The following is a 14,789-nucleotide window of genomic DNA, read 5'->3' on the forward strand; positions in this document are numbered from 1 at the left end:
CTTCCACATTTATAATATTAGTAGGATAGTAGGATAGGATAGGATGCAAATGTTCTGCATGGTGCACTCAGAGCAAGGCCATAGTCTCAGGTGTGTTATTTCTTCCATGGGACATGGACAAGTCAGTCTCTCTGTATTGTTATTCATATATTTATGTATTTTCTTTATCCTAGACATTCTTTAGCAATTCTTAGCATTTATTTTTGTGCAACTTAGGATGCGTTTGTTTGGTTTCTATTTGGTAGTTCATGCACTTGAGAAAGGGCCCTTATCGCCCAAAACGTGTTGCGCTGTTTACATAAAAGTTTGGTGAATATTTCCAGCTGTTCCTTCGGTCCTTGACCATTGATCGCGGTCCACTTTTTGAGTTCATCCTCCCTACACTCTGCCTGTTTTGAGGACAAGACTGGGTGATGACCACAAAAGAAAATAGGTGCTACAGTAGGTTGTGGAAATCCTAATCACATGCATGGGATGAGAATTTCACATAGATTTCCCTATGGAATATGTGCCAATACTTGTGTGAAAAAAAGACACCATGTAAATACAGCCTAGTAGTAAAAAAAAGTTCAAAACATTTAGCATTTTTTATGAATCGACTATAGAAATACCAACTGTAAAACTGCCATAAATAATGTTCAGTATAGCAATGATCATACAGCTCTAAATATTATCCTACATGGCAAAACTACAGTACAAGCTTTTGGACTGTACGAGGACTTCATAGAATGATAATATAGCTGACAGAAAAGTACAGAATATAAATAACCACATTTTCAGACCCTTCTCTCATGTAAATATAAAATTATTAAACCTACCTGTCAAAAGAGTCTGTAGCCAATTTATACAGATATACGAAAAGTTTGCTGCAATGCCTCAGTACTGGGCACACCGAGTCCAACTGCACCAAGTCTTCTTCTAGAAGTCTCTGAAATGGTTGATTATTGGATGGGAAGACATTTGATGGTCTGATTTTGCGGCATTCAGCATAGCAACCTAGTAACCGAATGGCATCAGCCAGTTTTTCATACTGGATCTCAGTTTTGAAGAAGTGAGAGTTTGCAGGTTCATATCGCATAGCTGCTGTTAAAGTGCAGAAAACAGTGTGCAGAAGTTCAAAGACTTGGTTCTGGTTCACCTTTTCCCAGCCATTCCTTGGAGGACAACTAAGAGACTTCTCCATTGCAACTAACAGAGATGTGACATAGACAAATCCGCCAACTTTCCGAAACACCGTCCTTGTCCGGTGACTTTCCCTTAGAACTATTAAAAGTGCCTACAAACCATAAAAAGAACATTTGAGATGGTAAAGATTATTTTAATAAAATAATTTAAAAAATAATGAGAATGAATGAACTCAATGCGATGCCACACTCAACGTTTGTGTCATTACTATTATGCTATCCTCCTTAATCCAACTACACAACTAGAACCCAAACAATACCTAGATTCCTTCTCCCCTTATTCCACTGCCAATATGGTATTTGGGAAGGCTTAATGGTCTCCTGAGAAAAGGTTACCAGTGAAAAGGAGATGGACAAAACCTTAAATTATTAACTAGTTTGTTTGGTATAACTATATGTCTATTGCAGTATAATGGCAATTTTGAAAACTACAAATATTTTAAAATTTTCTGTAAATCTCATCTTTTCTTTTAGGGTTAGTGCCCATGGGGACATGGACGCTGATTTTGACAGCGGATTTCGCGGCCAAATCAGCGTCCATACAATGTCCATACTATGTGAACTGCTCCCGCCGCGACCATCGCAGTCGCGGCTTTCACCTCCGCTGTCGGCTCAAATTAATGAGCCGACATGGAGGGCGCTGCTGCTGGGCGGAAGCCGCAGCTCAGCGCGCGGCTTCCGCCCGAAAGATAGGTCATGTCGCTTCTTTTTCTGCTAGCGAGCTAGCAGAAAAAAAAAAGCGAGCAGCTCACATAGGGATACATTGTATGGACGCTGATTAGGCAGCGAAATCCGCTGTCAAAATCAGCGTCCATGTCCCCGTGTGAACTAGCCCTTACGGACAAAATTTAGCACTAGGTCTATGTTTTCATCTGCGCCAGATGTCCCTGGATTCACTCTCGGATGGCACTCTTGGACATGTGCATGGAGAACAATTCTGGATTAAAACTTCACGCTGAGTAAAGACCTTGGGAAATATTGATACATTGGAGCAGACTCATTGAGACTGCGGTATCGTATGCCAGTCTTAATAAAGGCCCCGACTTGCACAGGGAACAAGTGAGTAAATGTCAAATGTCATAACTCACACCAGAAAAGCAGCACAAATTCTATTAAATATGTTGGGGCAAAGCGTCGCCACCCTGACTTGCCCTGCTCCACCCACATTCAAACAATGTGAAGTGCACAAAAGGGGATTGTGGCACATGTTTGGTGTAAGAAAGTTCCTAGCGCCAAATGTGCACCACAATACCAGTAGAAAGTTGTATGCTTTTTTTCTGTTACTAAGGTGACCAAGATGAAAGGACCAGGGATTTGATTCAGTAAATTTCTATAATATTATTAAATATATGGGCACTGACAACAGGGCACGGAGTTCTCGGAATCTGCTGTGCACTACATGGAGCTAAAAGCATTGCAATCAAAGCAAATATACAATCCGCTTTCTGAAAGCTGTAGAACCTGACATTTAATATGCTCAATTTGTTTCTGCAAAGGGGGGAAAAAAATAGACATGTTAATTATTCATCATGTTGTTATCTATGAGTAAGTGCGATACATTAAAATTATTATTGGCTACCAATATAATTCATTTACACGGCACTGGATTATGTAAATGTGAAATGGCGATGGCAATTTATTATGAAACCAAGCTAGACAGAGTTGAAGTGAGAGAAGGAGTCATCATTTTTGTGAATATTGCCATCTGTTACATTAATTTTCTTGATTATTTTTCCACTACAAGTGACATAAAATATTAAATAATCACAAATTTGATAAAACATCCAAGTAGCAACTTACCCTCAGGATGTCAGTCTTCAGCTGCAGCTCCGTTGGAGGAGCTGAATGCATCAATCCTAAAAGGGTCCCCATGTCATCATCTCCGCTGGGAGAAAGCATCAACTGCTGGATCACCATAAGAGCATGCTCTCTGCATTGGGGGTACTTCACAATGTTATGAACACACCTGGCGCCACCAAACTCTCTGAAGACACCTACAAGGAGAAACACAAGATTTAAGTGACCATTAACAAAAAACATAACTTAGATCTCCTTAAACTAATGCAAAGTACATTATAGCAGAAAGAAACGTAAAGCTGGTTAAAACTTTTTGTTTAATTTTGTCACCCTAATGTATTCCTAAACAGAAAAAACATACATATAAAGGAAGAAGAATATAAGGAATACTACTAAGAATAGTTCCACATTTACGTAGTTATTTACTCTTTCGCCAACTGATTGACAGCCATCTCTGTAGATACCCTAAAACTAGAAAGCCTGTCAATCACTGACAAAGACCTCCCACTAGACTCCTAAACCCAGAGGGAATGAGAGTATAAGGATTTAATAAATTACAAGTACTACTGAATATTTTCCCACAAATAGCATGTTCAATGTGATCGGTTCTCTTTAAGAAATAGCCAGGAAAATGGACTTCAGAATAGCGGCATTGTCTAAGGGAAGTCTGCAGTGGTCTAAAAATAAACCTACTAAAAGGAGGTTTAGGCTAATGTTGTTCTCTACCCTTCATTTTATAGTGTATATACAGGTATAATAATAAATTTTTTTATTTATATAGCGCCAACATACTCCGCAGCACTGTATAAAAAGATACATTACAAAGAAATAGTCATTTCACACAACGGGACTGAGGGCCCTGCTCACAAGAGCTTACAATCTATGAGGTAGAATAGGTGACACAAGAGGGGCTTTATCAGAGATAGCATTGCTTATACAAATGGTCAGACAATTTCGTAATGGAGGTTACGGTCATTACACAAATATAAAACTGTATGATCCATCACCAGTTGTGTCCTTTAACATGTGGATGGTGCCTAGACATATAAAGTTAGCCTGAAACAGCATCATATCGTGTGGGGTAATGTGGGGGTGAGTACAGAGGAGGGTTCATTTTAAGGATTCTAATTATGGTATGGAAGGGTTTACATTAGGAATTGTGATAGGCCTGTCTGAAAAAATGTGTCTTTATTTTGCACCTTAAGCTGTAGAAATTGGGAATTAATTTGATTGCCCAGGATAGGGCATTCCAGAGAAGTGGTGCAACTTGGGAGATGTCTTGTGGGAAGTTCTGATAATAGAGGATGTAAGTCTTAGGCCATTGAGTGAATGGAGAGCACGGGTTGGGCGGTAGACAGAGATGAGGGAGGAAATGTAGGGAGGTGCAGCATTATGGAGAGCCTTGTGGATGAGGGTGATAACTTTATATTTTATTATATTGTATGGATAGGCAGCCAATGTAGTAAGATGCAACAAAAGCCCAGGATGCCACTGAGAGGCATTTATTTAAGAAGTAATAGAGGCAAATGTAAGAGCTTTTCAGAAAATATCCAGTCTAATATTCCTTTACCTGCTGAGAAACCATATTATTTTTTTGGCAAGAGAATCATTAACCCACACAAAAGAGGCATTATAAGAGGAGTATAACATCATGTTGAAAGAAATATTCCTCATCCAGAATGTAAATGACACAAAACAGTAGGGAGGGCAAGTGGTATACAATAACCCAGATGAAGGAAAATCGGATTCATTTGAAATCACTACATAATATTTAAGCACAATATAATAGTCATGTCCAGAAATGAAAAGAGAATGAAAACTCTAAAAGGGAGCATATTCACAAGACCGAGTTTCAGCTGTGAAACGCAGTCCGTGTGTTGGCCAGACTTACCGGCCTACACCTTGTGGCGGTAGAGGAACTTCTAGCAGTATAGTTATTTATGCTGCTAGGAAACCCTACCTCCCAGTGACATACTGACCCATACTGATTACAATATTGGACAGTATGTCACTGGGAAGAAGGGACTCCTAGCAGTACAAATACCTATACTGTTAGGAGTCCCTCTACCGCCATAAGGTGCAGGCCAGTAAGTTTGGCCAAACATGGGCTGAGTTTCACGATTGAAACCCAGTCTTGTGAGTTGTGTAAATGCACCCATTTTTTTTCTTGTCTGTATAACATGTTTTATACAAAAACAGAATTGTATCTTTATCCAGGAAAACAACAGAGAATCACTTATTGTGCAATAGATGTTCTGTGTCAAGAATTTGTGCCAAACTTACCAGCATTAGTATTTGATCCTTGTAGCAAAACTGTAAGAGTTTCCATGACCACTAATGCCAATTGCCTTTGGTCCTCAGTTGACTGTATTACATTTGTGGACCCTATTAAAATGACAATTTTAATAAAATACTGTGATGAAGGATACAAGTCTGAAATGAACCATGAAAAATACACAAAGACTATATCATTCTGTGGATCTACAAATTAACAGTGGAGGCAATAACATGAACCTGCAAAACCTCCTGGAAATCTGTGACTTAAGTCTGTTTCAAATGAAGTTTCATAAAACAAAAAAACAAAAAAACAAAAAAAAAACAACAAACATTGAAATTTGTCGACTTCAGAAGCTAGTCAGATTCCTGGAACGAAAATAATTGACCATGGATCTTGATAGAAAACCAATCACCATAAAGTTAGACATTAACAGCCGCTTTCCCAGGCTACCTGGCATTGGTCTGTCTACCCGAAATAGTATCAAAAATGGTGGAGATGAAAACAAAAAAATAAATAAACTGTATGATGTGAAATGGTCAGTTTAAACACCACACAGATATCACTTTGACTTATAATACACTCAGGGTTTTTTTTGCAGATCTTTATACAGTAGATTTTAGCCATAGGCAGAATTATTGCATATTTTATAATATAATGTTATGTTCGGTTGTAATACCCCTTCCATTTTATTAAAATACAGCATTAGGACTGTACCTTGTTCGATATATGCCTGAGCAGGGTCTTTCAATACAGCAGCATACTTGTGCAAAAGGTTAACCATTACTTCCAAGAGTCCCACCTCTTTGAAGACATCTTTAAAAATGTGGTGGTGCCGAATGAATTTTAGAAGAGTCTTGGTGGCAATAATGCTACAGGAAAAAGAGGTGTTAGACTTTAAAAGGATGCTGACACTTATCAGTTCTTTGCAAGGGATATAGTTCAAGCTGAAGACGACAAACTCAAGCATCTCAAAGTATTTCACTTGGACGTCAGGCAGTTTGGTAATCTTTTCAGCAAACTGGGACAGCGTGTGCTGCGATTCCAGAATAAAGTAATTGGCATTGTCTGACATGTAAATATTGGTGATGGCATCCAAGATGATCTGTGCAAGGTAGCAGGTCTTTGCTTTAAGAAACGCATTCTGGAGGACTGAAAAGGCTTGGATGTTCCTCACACTCAAACCTGAAAATAAACATAAAACTAGTGTAAATGGTCATCTAACTGTAAACATCCCAATACACAAATAAATGATGCTGAGGGTTGTTTTTTTTTTTTTGGAATTCTCATATTTTTGATATTGGTTGGTCATCTCCATAGTCAATATCAAAAAGATCCACTCTTCTGAGGTCTGCAAAACAGTAGGACAGCTAATCTTCCGTGTTTCAGTGATATTTGGTAGTAAAGGGTTCTAGGTTCAACAGCAAATAATCATAGTTCTATTCACATGCAATCCAATACATAAAAGTCCACGGGGATGTTTTGGTCCACTTTGGACCTTCATTGGGACCATGAGAATGCTACAGTAGGAAAAATTGAAATGCCAGTAAGGTGAAGAAGAATAGAGGTAAAGGTTGTCATGTGGATGACGTAGCTCTACTTTTCCCACTGTGGTAATCTAATGGTCTGATGAAGGTCCAAAGTAGACCAAAAAAAATCACTGTTAACTTTTATATGTGTTGGAGTGCATGTAAAAAAACCCCTATGGTTATATGCTACAGAGTGCCTGAACCATTTATTGCTACAATTTACAAAGTAAGATCCTATAAGTGCACCACAACCACTTTGACATGGAGCACCGTGACACTTCTAAAAGACAAAAGTAGTGACATTTCCAAGTAAGCAAGCTAAAAAAAAAAAAAAAAAAAAAGCAGACACTTTGGTCATTGTCTCTCTGAAATGCAGGAGTTTTTCCATTCTGATGAATGAAAATATGCTGTGTAAACATATCATAAGAAGTTGAGGTTACTAAATGTCAGTCATCCTCAATCCAAGTCACAGGTGCTCCTGACCTCCGACTGTACAATCTCCACTGTATTGCACCGTATAGTAAAATTCCTAGGTTTCTATTAAATTCTATCTCAGGCAAAGTTTAACACTAACCTAAGAGTGTTAGGCGTGGGAGCCTTTAGAAGGCATATGGCAATCATGACAACTGAACAGCTTCCACGATATAACCACGGAGGGGCCATTTGGTTGATGGGAATGGTAGAGAAGGTGAAAGTAACCTTTCAGATGCCATGGTCAGCTGAGACCATGTAGTTAAATGTTCATCACTGTAGTTACCATTGTTCATGGGCAATGCCGCTCACAACTCCTGAGAGGGTGCCATCTTTAAAAGATCAGATATCTACCACACATGCACTGCAGATCTCATTTTTTTAGTGTTTTTTTCGGCTTTATACCTGAATGAGGCTGACCTTCAATGCTATACACAACATACAGACAAAAGTGGTATGGTTTCTAAAAGAAAGCACTTGTGTGACATCCCCTCTACTCTATTTTTAAGCTGGATGTGACTGCTGACCATTGAATGAGACGCTTGATGTACAACTGGTTGGGGACCTCTGTTATAATACATGGCAAATATAAGTAAAAGAATTTCAGTCTATGATTTAAGGACATCAGTACATTATAGGAAACATATTGCAGATCGGAATAAAACATGGTAATTTTTAGCCATTTTACGTTACATTTCTCTCTTAAGAGTATGGAGTTATTTAGATTGTTGTGCTATCAGATCATGACTAGTGCCCAAATTATATCTTCTGCACGCCTCCTATGAGAAGTATGCATTCATTAAAATATACTTGGATACAGCAGATTTTACTGCACTACATACAGTCCTATGAAAAGGTTTGGGCACCCCTGTTAATCTTAATCATTTTTTATTCTAAATATTTTGGTGTTTGCAACAGCCATTTCAGTTTGATATATCTAATAACTGATGGACACAGTAATATTTCAGGATTGAAATGAGGTTTATTGTACTAACAGAAAATGTGCAATATGCATTAAACCAAAATTTGACCGGTGCAAAAGTATGGGCACCCTTATCATTTTATTGATTTGAATTCCCCTAACTACTTTTTACTGACTTACTGAAGCACAAAATTGGTTTTGTAACCTCAGTGAGCTTTGAACTTCATAGCCAGATGTATCCAATCATAAGAAAAGGTATTTAAGGTGGCCAATTGCAAGTTGATCTCCTATTTGAATCTCCTCTGAAGAGTGGCATCATGGGCTACTCAAAACAACTCTCAAATGATCTGAAAACAAAGATTGTTCAACATAGTTGTTCAGGGGAAGGATACAAAAAGTTGTCTCAGAGATTTAACCTGTCAGTTTCCACTGTGAGGAACATAGTAAGGAAATGGAAGACCACAGGGACAGTTCTTGTTAAGCCCAGAAGTGGCAGGCCAAGAAAAATATCAGAAAGGCAGAGAAGAAGAATGGTGAGAACAGTCAAGGACAATCCACAGACCACCTCCAAAGAGCTGCAGCAGCATCTTGCTGCAGATGGTGTCACTGTGCATCGGTCAACTATACAGCGCACTTTGCACAAATAGAAGCTGTATGGGAGAGTGATGAGAAAGAAGCCGTTTCTGCACGTACGCCACAAATAGAGTTGCCTGAGGTATGAAAAAGCACATTTGGACAAGGCAGCTTCATTTTGGAAACAAAAATTGAGTTGTTTGGTTATGAAAAAAGGCGTTATGCATGGCGTCCAAAAAGAAACAGCATTCCAAGAAAAACACATGCTACCCACTGTAAAATTTGGTGGAGGTTCCATCATGCTTTGGGGCTGTGTGGCTAATGCCGGCATCGGGAATCTTGTTAAAGTTGAGAGTCGCATGGATTCCACTCAGTATCAGCAGATTCTTGAGAATAATGTTCAAGAATCAGTGACGAAGTTGAAGTTACGCCGGGGATGGATATTTCAGCAAGACAATGATCCAAAACACCGCTCCAAATCCTCAGGCATTCATGCAGAGGAACAATTACAATGTTCTGGAATGGCCATCCCAGTCCCCAGACCTGAATATCATTGAACATCTGTGGGATGATTTGAAGCGGGCTGTCCATGCTCGGCGACCATCTAACTTAACTGAACTTGAATTGTTTGTCCAAAATACCTTTATCCAGGATCCAGGAACTGATTAAAAGCTACAGGAAGTGACTAGAGGCTGTTATCTTTGCAAAAGGAGGATCTACTAAATATTAATGTCACTTTTCTGTTGAGGTGCCCATACTTTTGCACCGGTCAAATTTTGGTTTAATGCATATTGCACATTTTCTGTTAGTACAATAAACCGCATTTCAATCCTGAAATATTACTGTGTCCATCAGTTATTAGATATATCAAACTGAAATGGCTGTTATAAACACCAAAATATTTAGAACTAAAAATGATTAAGATTAATAGGGGTGCCCAAACTTTTTCATAGGACTGTATGTAAGAACAAATAGGCTCTGATGGCTCCCAACCTCAGTAGAGTCACACCTTCCAAAGTCAGAAGTAGACAAATTACCTTCATTATACTCTCTTAATGAAGAAAACTGTGCTCAGAAGGAACACAGGAAAACATACAGCATTGCCTTCTGCCAAAAAAACAAAGGTTATCTACCTTTTCATTAAGAAACAGCAGGAGATTTAGCGAAAACCATAAATTATAATGCAAAATGTACTCTAAAAAGCAGACAAAAACGGCATAATGTGAGCCATTCATTGTCATTAAATCCAGAGAGGGTAGGTTGAAGCAAGTATACAGATAATACACGCTAGCACTATATTATTATGTAATTTTCTCCTTCCACATAAATATGTTGATTGTGTTTGTTTTTATGACTTCAAGGTTGGTATAACGTGACCGAGTAGCGCACAAAAGCTACCATAGCCCTATGTAAAAGGTTGTTAGAATCTAAAAACACATGTAAATTCAGAGTCTTACCTTTTCCAGCAGGCTGTGGTACAGAAAAGCCTGGCAACAAAAAAGGTGCCCCTGTGGTTAGACCAGCTGGTTTCAGTTCATTGACACCGTATGTTGTTAGAGAAGTAATTAGGTTAACCAAGTCCTTCAGTGCATCTTTGGATTCGTTCTCTTTAGCTTGCTCTAGCCTACAGGAAAGACAGCATTACATTTCCTTCATGCACTATGCATTTAATGGCACCTAAATATAGACCATAGTATTACTTCTTAGCAGAGAACGACATACGGAGCTGGGGGAAAACACGCATACACTTTTATAGGCGTACTTTGCAGTCAACACAAAACATGTTCAAGCGTCTGCAAAGACATTCTCAATATTACTTTCTATACAGTACACAGAAGACTGGCCATCTTAAACTAAATACCTAACTATAGATTCTTTCCATTTATAGAATGCCGTATTTTTCGGACTATAAGACGCACCCAGGTTTTAGAGGAGGAAAATAGGGAAAAAAAAATTTCAGGCAAAAAATGGTAAAATATTTAATGTATGGGAGTTGTAGTTTTGGAACAGCTGCAAGGCCAGATTGACAGGTGACCCTGCAGCTGTACGGGGATGTATTGGGCGTTTTTTTTGTGGGGCCAGGTGTACTTTTTAGTTATACCATTTTGGGAAATGTTTATTGCTTAGATCACCTTTTATTTAATTCAGAGGCAAAACAGAGAGAAAATCCTGGCGGTTTAGCACTTTTGATTTTGACGTTCACTGTACATAAAACTATTAGGAGACCGGGCATTTTCAGACACAGGGATACCTAATGTATATGTTTCACAGTAATGTTATACTTTTATATGTATTCTAGGGAAAGGAGGTGAACATTTTATTTTTTATTATATTTTTTTTTTTTTAAGTGTTTTTTTTTTTTTTACTATTTTATTATCCCCCGCCTAGGGGGCTTGAACCTGCAATCATTTGATTGCAAGTCCCATAGACGGTAATACAAGTGTATTGCCGTCTATGGGAGATTCTATACATTACTATCGCGGAGTGTCATAGACCAGCCGCGATAGTAATATATATCTATGACAGGCCTCGGAGCCTTCAGTAGGCTCCCGGCTGTCATCGGAACAGGTCGGCTCCTGCGGCCTCGCCGTGCAGGAGCCGGCCTGCATCGCTAAAGGTATGGGGCCGGTGGGGACCGGCCCCGGGGCTAACTAACTGCCGGGACCTGCGGAGGAGAAGCGGATTTACAGCATGGCCGCGCTACTGCCACCGCTGGTTTTCTTCAGCGGCAGGAGCATGGCAATCTGCAGGCCCCGGCAGCTAAGACCGTCCCCGGCATCTGCTGTAATAGACCGGCGGATGCCGGGGAGTGTCTTAGCTGCCGGGGCCTGCAGATTGTCACGCTCCTGCCGCTGCAGAAAACCAGCGGTGGCAGTAGTGCGGCCATGCTGTAAATCCGCTCCTCCCCCCACATTCGGACTATAAGAAAACCAGCGGTGGCAGTAGCGCGGCCATGCTGTAAATCCGCTCCTCCCCCCACATTCGGACTATAAGACGCATCCTCATTTTCCTCCGAAATTTGGGGGGAAAAAAGTGTGTCTTATAGTCCGAAAAATATGGTATATACAGATATTTAGTGTGCTTCTGCTGTATACAATTTAGCCAAATGGCTCAGCAGGGGTAAACCATGCTACCAGAAGATCCAAAAACACTAGAGATGTATAGACCAGTGCTACTATTAATTTGTGTAAATCATTCTAACGAATGTATAATTATACTTTTTTTTTTAACTAGTTAGTGTTGTGTTGAATACGAGAATAGTACTATGGCATTTAATACCCATGATATTTTACTACTATGTTACTTAAAGGGGTACTCCCATGTACATAATCCTACTTCCTATCCTACTAATATTATAAATGTAAAGGTTTGTATGTTTGGATGGTTGAATGCCTGTTCCTCAATCTCGCAAAAACGGCTGAACGGATTTGAATGAAATTCAGCACACAGATAGATTATAACCTTGATTAAAATATAGTCTACCGTATATACTCGAGTATACGCTGAATATTTCAGCACAGTTTTTGTGCTGAAAAAGCCCCCCTCGACTCGAGGCAAGCAAAAAAAGAATAATAATAAAAAAAAAAAAATAATTTTTTTTTTTTTTTTTTTTTTTTTTTTTTTGGGGGGGGGGGGGGGGGTCTATGACCAGCCACAATAGTAATGTATAGAATCTCCCATAAAATAGTGAAAAAAAAAGTTTTATAAAAATATATTTAAAAAAATAAAATAAATAAAGGTTCTGAATCACTCCTTTCCCTAGAATACATACACATTAGGTATCCCTGTGTCTGACAGTGCCCGGTCTACTGAATATAGGGTATCTGCAGTGCTCCTGTTCCGTCAGGAATGGGTTAATAGGAGTACTGCAGATACCCTATATTCAGCCAGGCTGAATTCTAAGTGGGGGGAAAAAAAAAAAAACAGTCCTCAAGCAAAGGGAAGGGGCAGACAGACAACCAAAACACCTCCTCCCCTTCCCCAGCACCCAGCATCCACTGCACCCAAAAACTCCAACCATTTTAATTTTTGAAATTTTCCAGTAGCTGCTGCATTTTCCCCCTTGGCTTATACTCGAGTCAATAAGTTTTCCCAGTTCTTTGAGGTAAAATTAGGGGCCTCGGCTTATATTCGGGTCGGCTTATACTCAAGTACATACGGTACTTTTTATCCGGTAATGGGCCCTTCTTACTTACTGATCCTGGCAGGGGCCGGGATCAGTAACTGACACCGCGGGCCTCGCAAACATCATTATTATACTCAGGGGTCTTTTCAGACCCCCGAGTATAATGATCGGAGGCCCGGGAGAGGTAAGCAAACATAACAAACAGTGTTACTTACCTCTCCACGCTCCACGAAGGCTTCGGGGCCTACTTGTGTGACGTCTCAGACGTCATATGACCGGGGCCTGTCTCCTTATGCGTCGCGACGCAGGCCCCCGGTCACATGACGTCCCTGACGTCATTGAAGATAGCCGACAGCGGTGAGCGCAGGGATAGGTAAGTAACAGTGTTTATGTTTGTATCCCCCTCTCAGTCTCCTATTATTGTACTCTGGGGTCTGAAAAGACCCCAGAGTATAATAATTGTTAATGGGTGTCCACAATGGAGCATAATACTGGGTGATGGGGTGTAATGTACACTATGGGGTGTAATGCTGTGTGCAGGGGCAACTATGGGGCATAATAGTGCGCGCAGGGATGCGGGGGGGGGGGGGGGGGGTGAGTTGGTCGAGGTCTTTGGCGTCGGTCGGGGGGCCCCATGTCAAAGGTTCGCCACGGGGCCCCGCCATTCCTACTTACGCCACTGGAGCTGCTGAAACGCCGGAGCATGCGGATCATCAACGCCAAGAACACGCTCATTAATATGGTGTCCCAGCGAGCTGCTGAGATGCCGTAACAATCACAGGCATGGTGTGAGGACCAAGTTCAGCAGCAGGACAGCTTAACAGCTGCCAAAATGCCGGAGCAGGCAAACCATTGACTGCAGCAATTTGCTAAATATAGGCGGATCATAGACACCAACAACCCGCAGACGAAGTCGCGGGCAGAGGCTAGTTATTTATAAATTTGTAGATAATTAAAAGTTAATCATTTTTGAAAATATAAGTAACTAGCTGGTACCTGCGACTTCATCTGCGGTGATTGTAGAAGTGGGTAAATACAGGTGCGGGTAAGGTTTTAGTAGTGTGTATAAGGTATGGGATATGAAATGTAACTTTGTATCTTGTTTTTGCTGTAATTCTGAGAATACGTGAGACTTTTGTGTTGAATGTAATTTGTATTTCAGCTGCTATACGGTGTTGTGAAAAACTGTACATAGTGTCTTTGGTACAGAGGTATTTCAAGTTAATATACTTCGATATACGACATTGTTTGATTTGTTATTTTCCGCCAGTACATGTAAGTTTTGGGCACAGGATACTCTTGAGCAAGCCACATAAAGTTGTCCATGTGAGAAGCCTGGTGTGGCCAAATGTATTCCGGCTACTTTCAGCGTTTGACCTTGGGATTTATTAATGGTCCTTGTAAAAGCCAACTTAAGGGGAAATTGTAGTCGTGTGAATTGTAATGGGAAATTATTTGGTATAATTGGAATGTGTGGGATTAACACACTGTCACCTGTAGCTACTCCTGTAAGAATAGTGGCTTCAATGATATTTGTTCCTAGTTGTGTGACACGTAGCCTCGTGCCATTACACAATCGGGGTGCATCGAGATTACACATGAGTAGAACAGGAACGCCAATCTTGAGTTCTAGTTTATGTGGAGACATAAAGGGACACCGGGTAATTCTAAGGTGGGCAGTAATGCAAATTGGTAACATTATTATCGACCGTGTTCGTGGTGTGTTGAAACGTGTGAAGACGAAACAGCAGTGAGGTGAGAGTGCCGTCGGGGAGTGTGGTGGGCTGGAGAGAGTAGTTCGAGTGCTGCGGTCTACGGTGGAGGTGCAAAATGGTGGCGTGCTGGAAACAAGTTCTGTAGGTGGCTAAGATGCGCATGCTCCTGGCAACAGAGTGGAGTGGCTGGGTGGGCG

General features: G+C 40.3%; 1 protein-coding gene across 1 annotated transcript in view; it reads right to left on the reverse strand.

Moving 5' to 3' along the window:
* Positions 1 to 14,789, reverse strand: part of WDFY3 (WD repeat and FYVE domain containing 3) — a 205,107-nt gene that overhangs the window by 103,361 nt on the left and 86,957 nt on the right. The window contains exons 10-14 of the mRNA XM_075284587.1: positions 10,209 to 10,375; positions 5,974 to 6,441; positions 5,265 to 5,366; positions 2,985 to 3,178; positions 819 to 1,276 (exon numbers count right to left, since the gene is read on the reverse strand). Coding sequence (XP_075140688.1) covers positions 819 to 1,276; positions 2,985 to 3,178; positions 5,265 to 5,366; positions 5,974 to 6,441; positions 10,209 to 10,375 — 1,389 coding nt within the window. The remainder of the gene's footprint in view (positions 1 to 818; positions 1,277 to 2,984; positions 3,179 to 5,264; positions 5,367 to 5,973; positions 6,442 to 10,208; positions 10,376 to 14,789) is intronic.

Source organism: Leptodactylus fuscus, chromosome 1, assembly GCF_031893055.1.
Source record: "Leptodactylus fuscus isolate aLepFus1 chromosome 1, aLepFus1.hap2, whole genome shotgun sequence".
NCBI lineage: Eukaryota > Metazoa > Chordata > Amphibia > Anura > Leptodactylidae > Leptodactylus > Leptodactylus fuscus.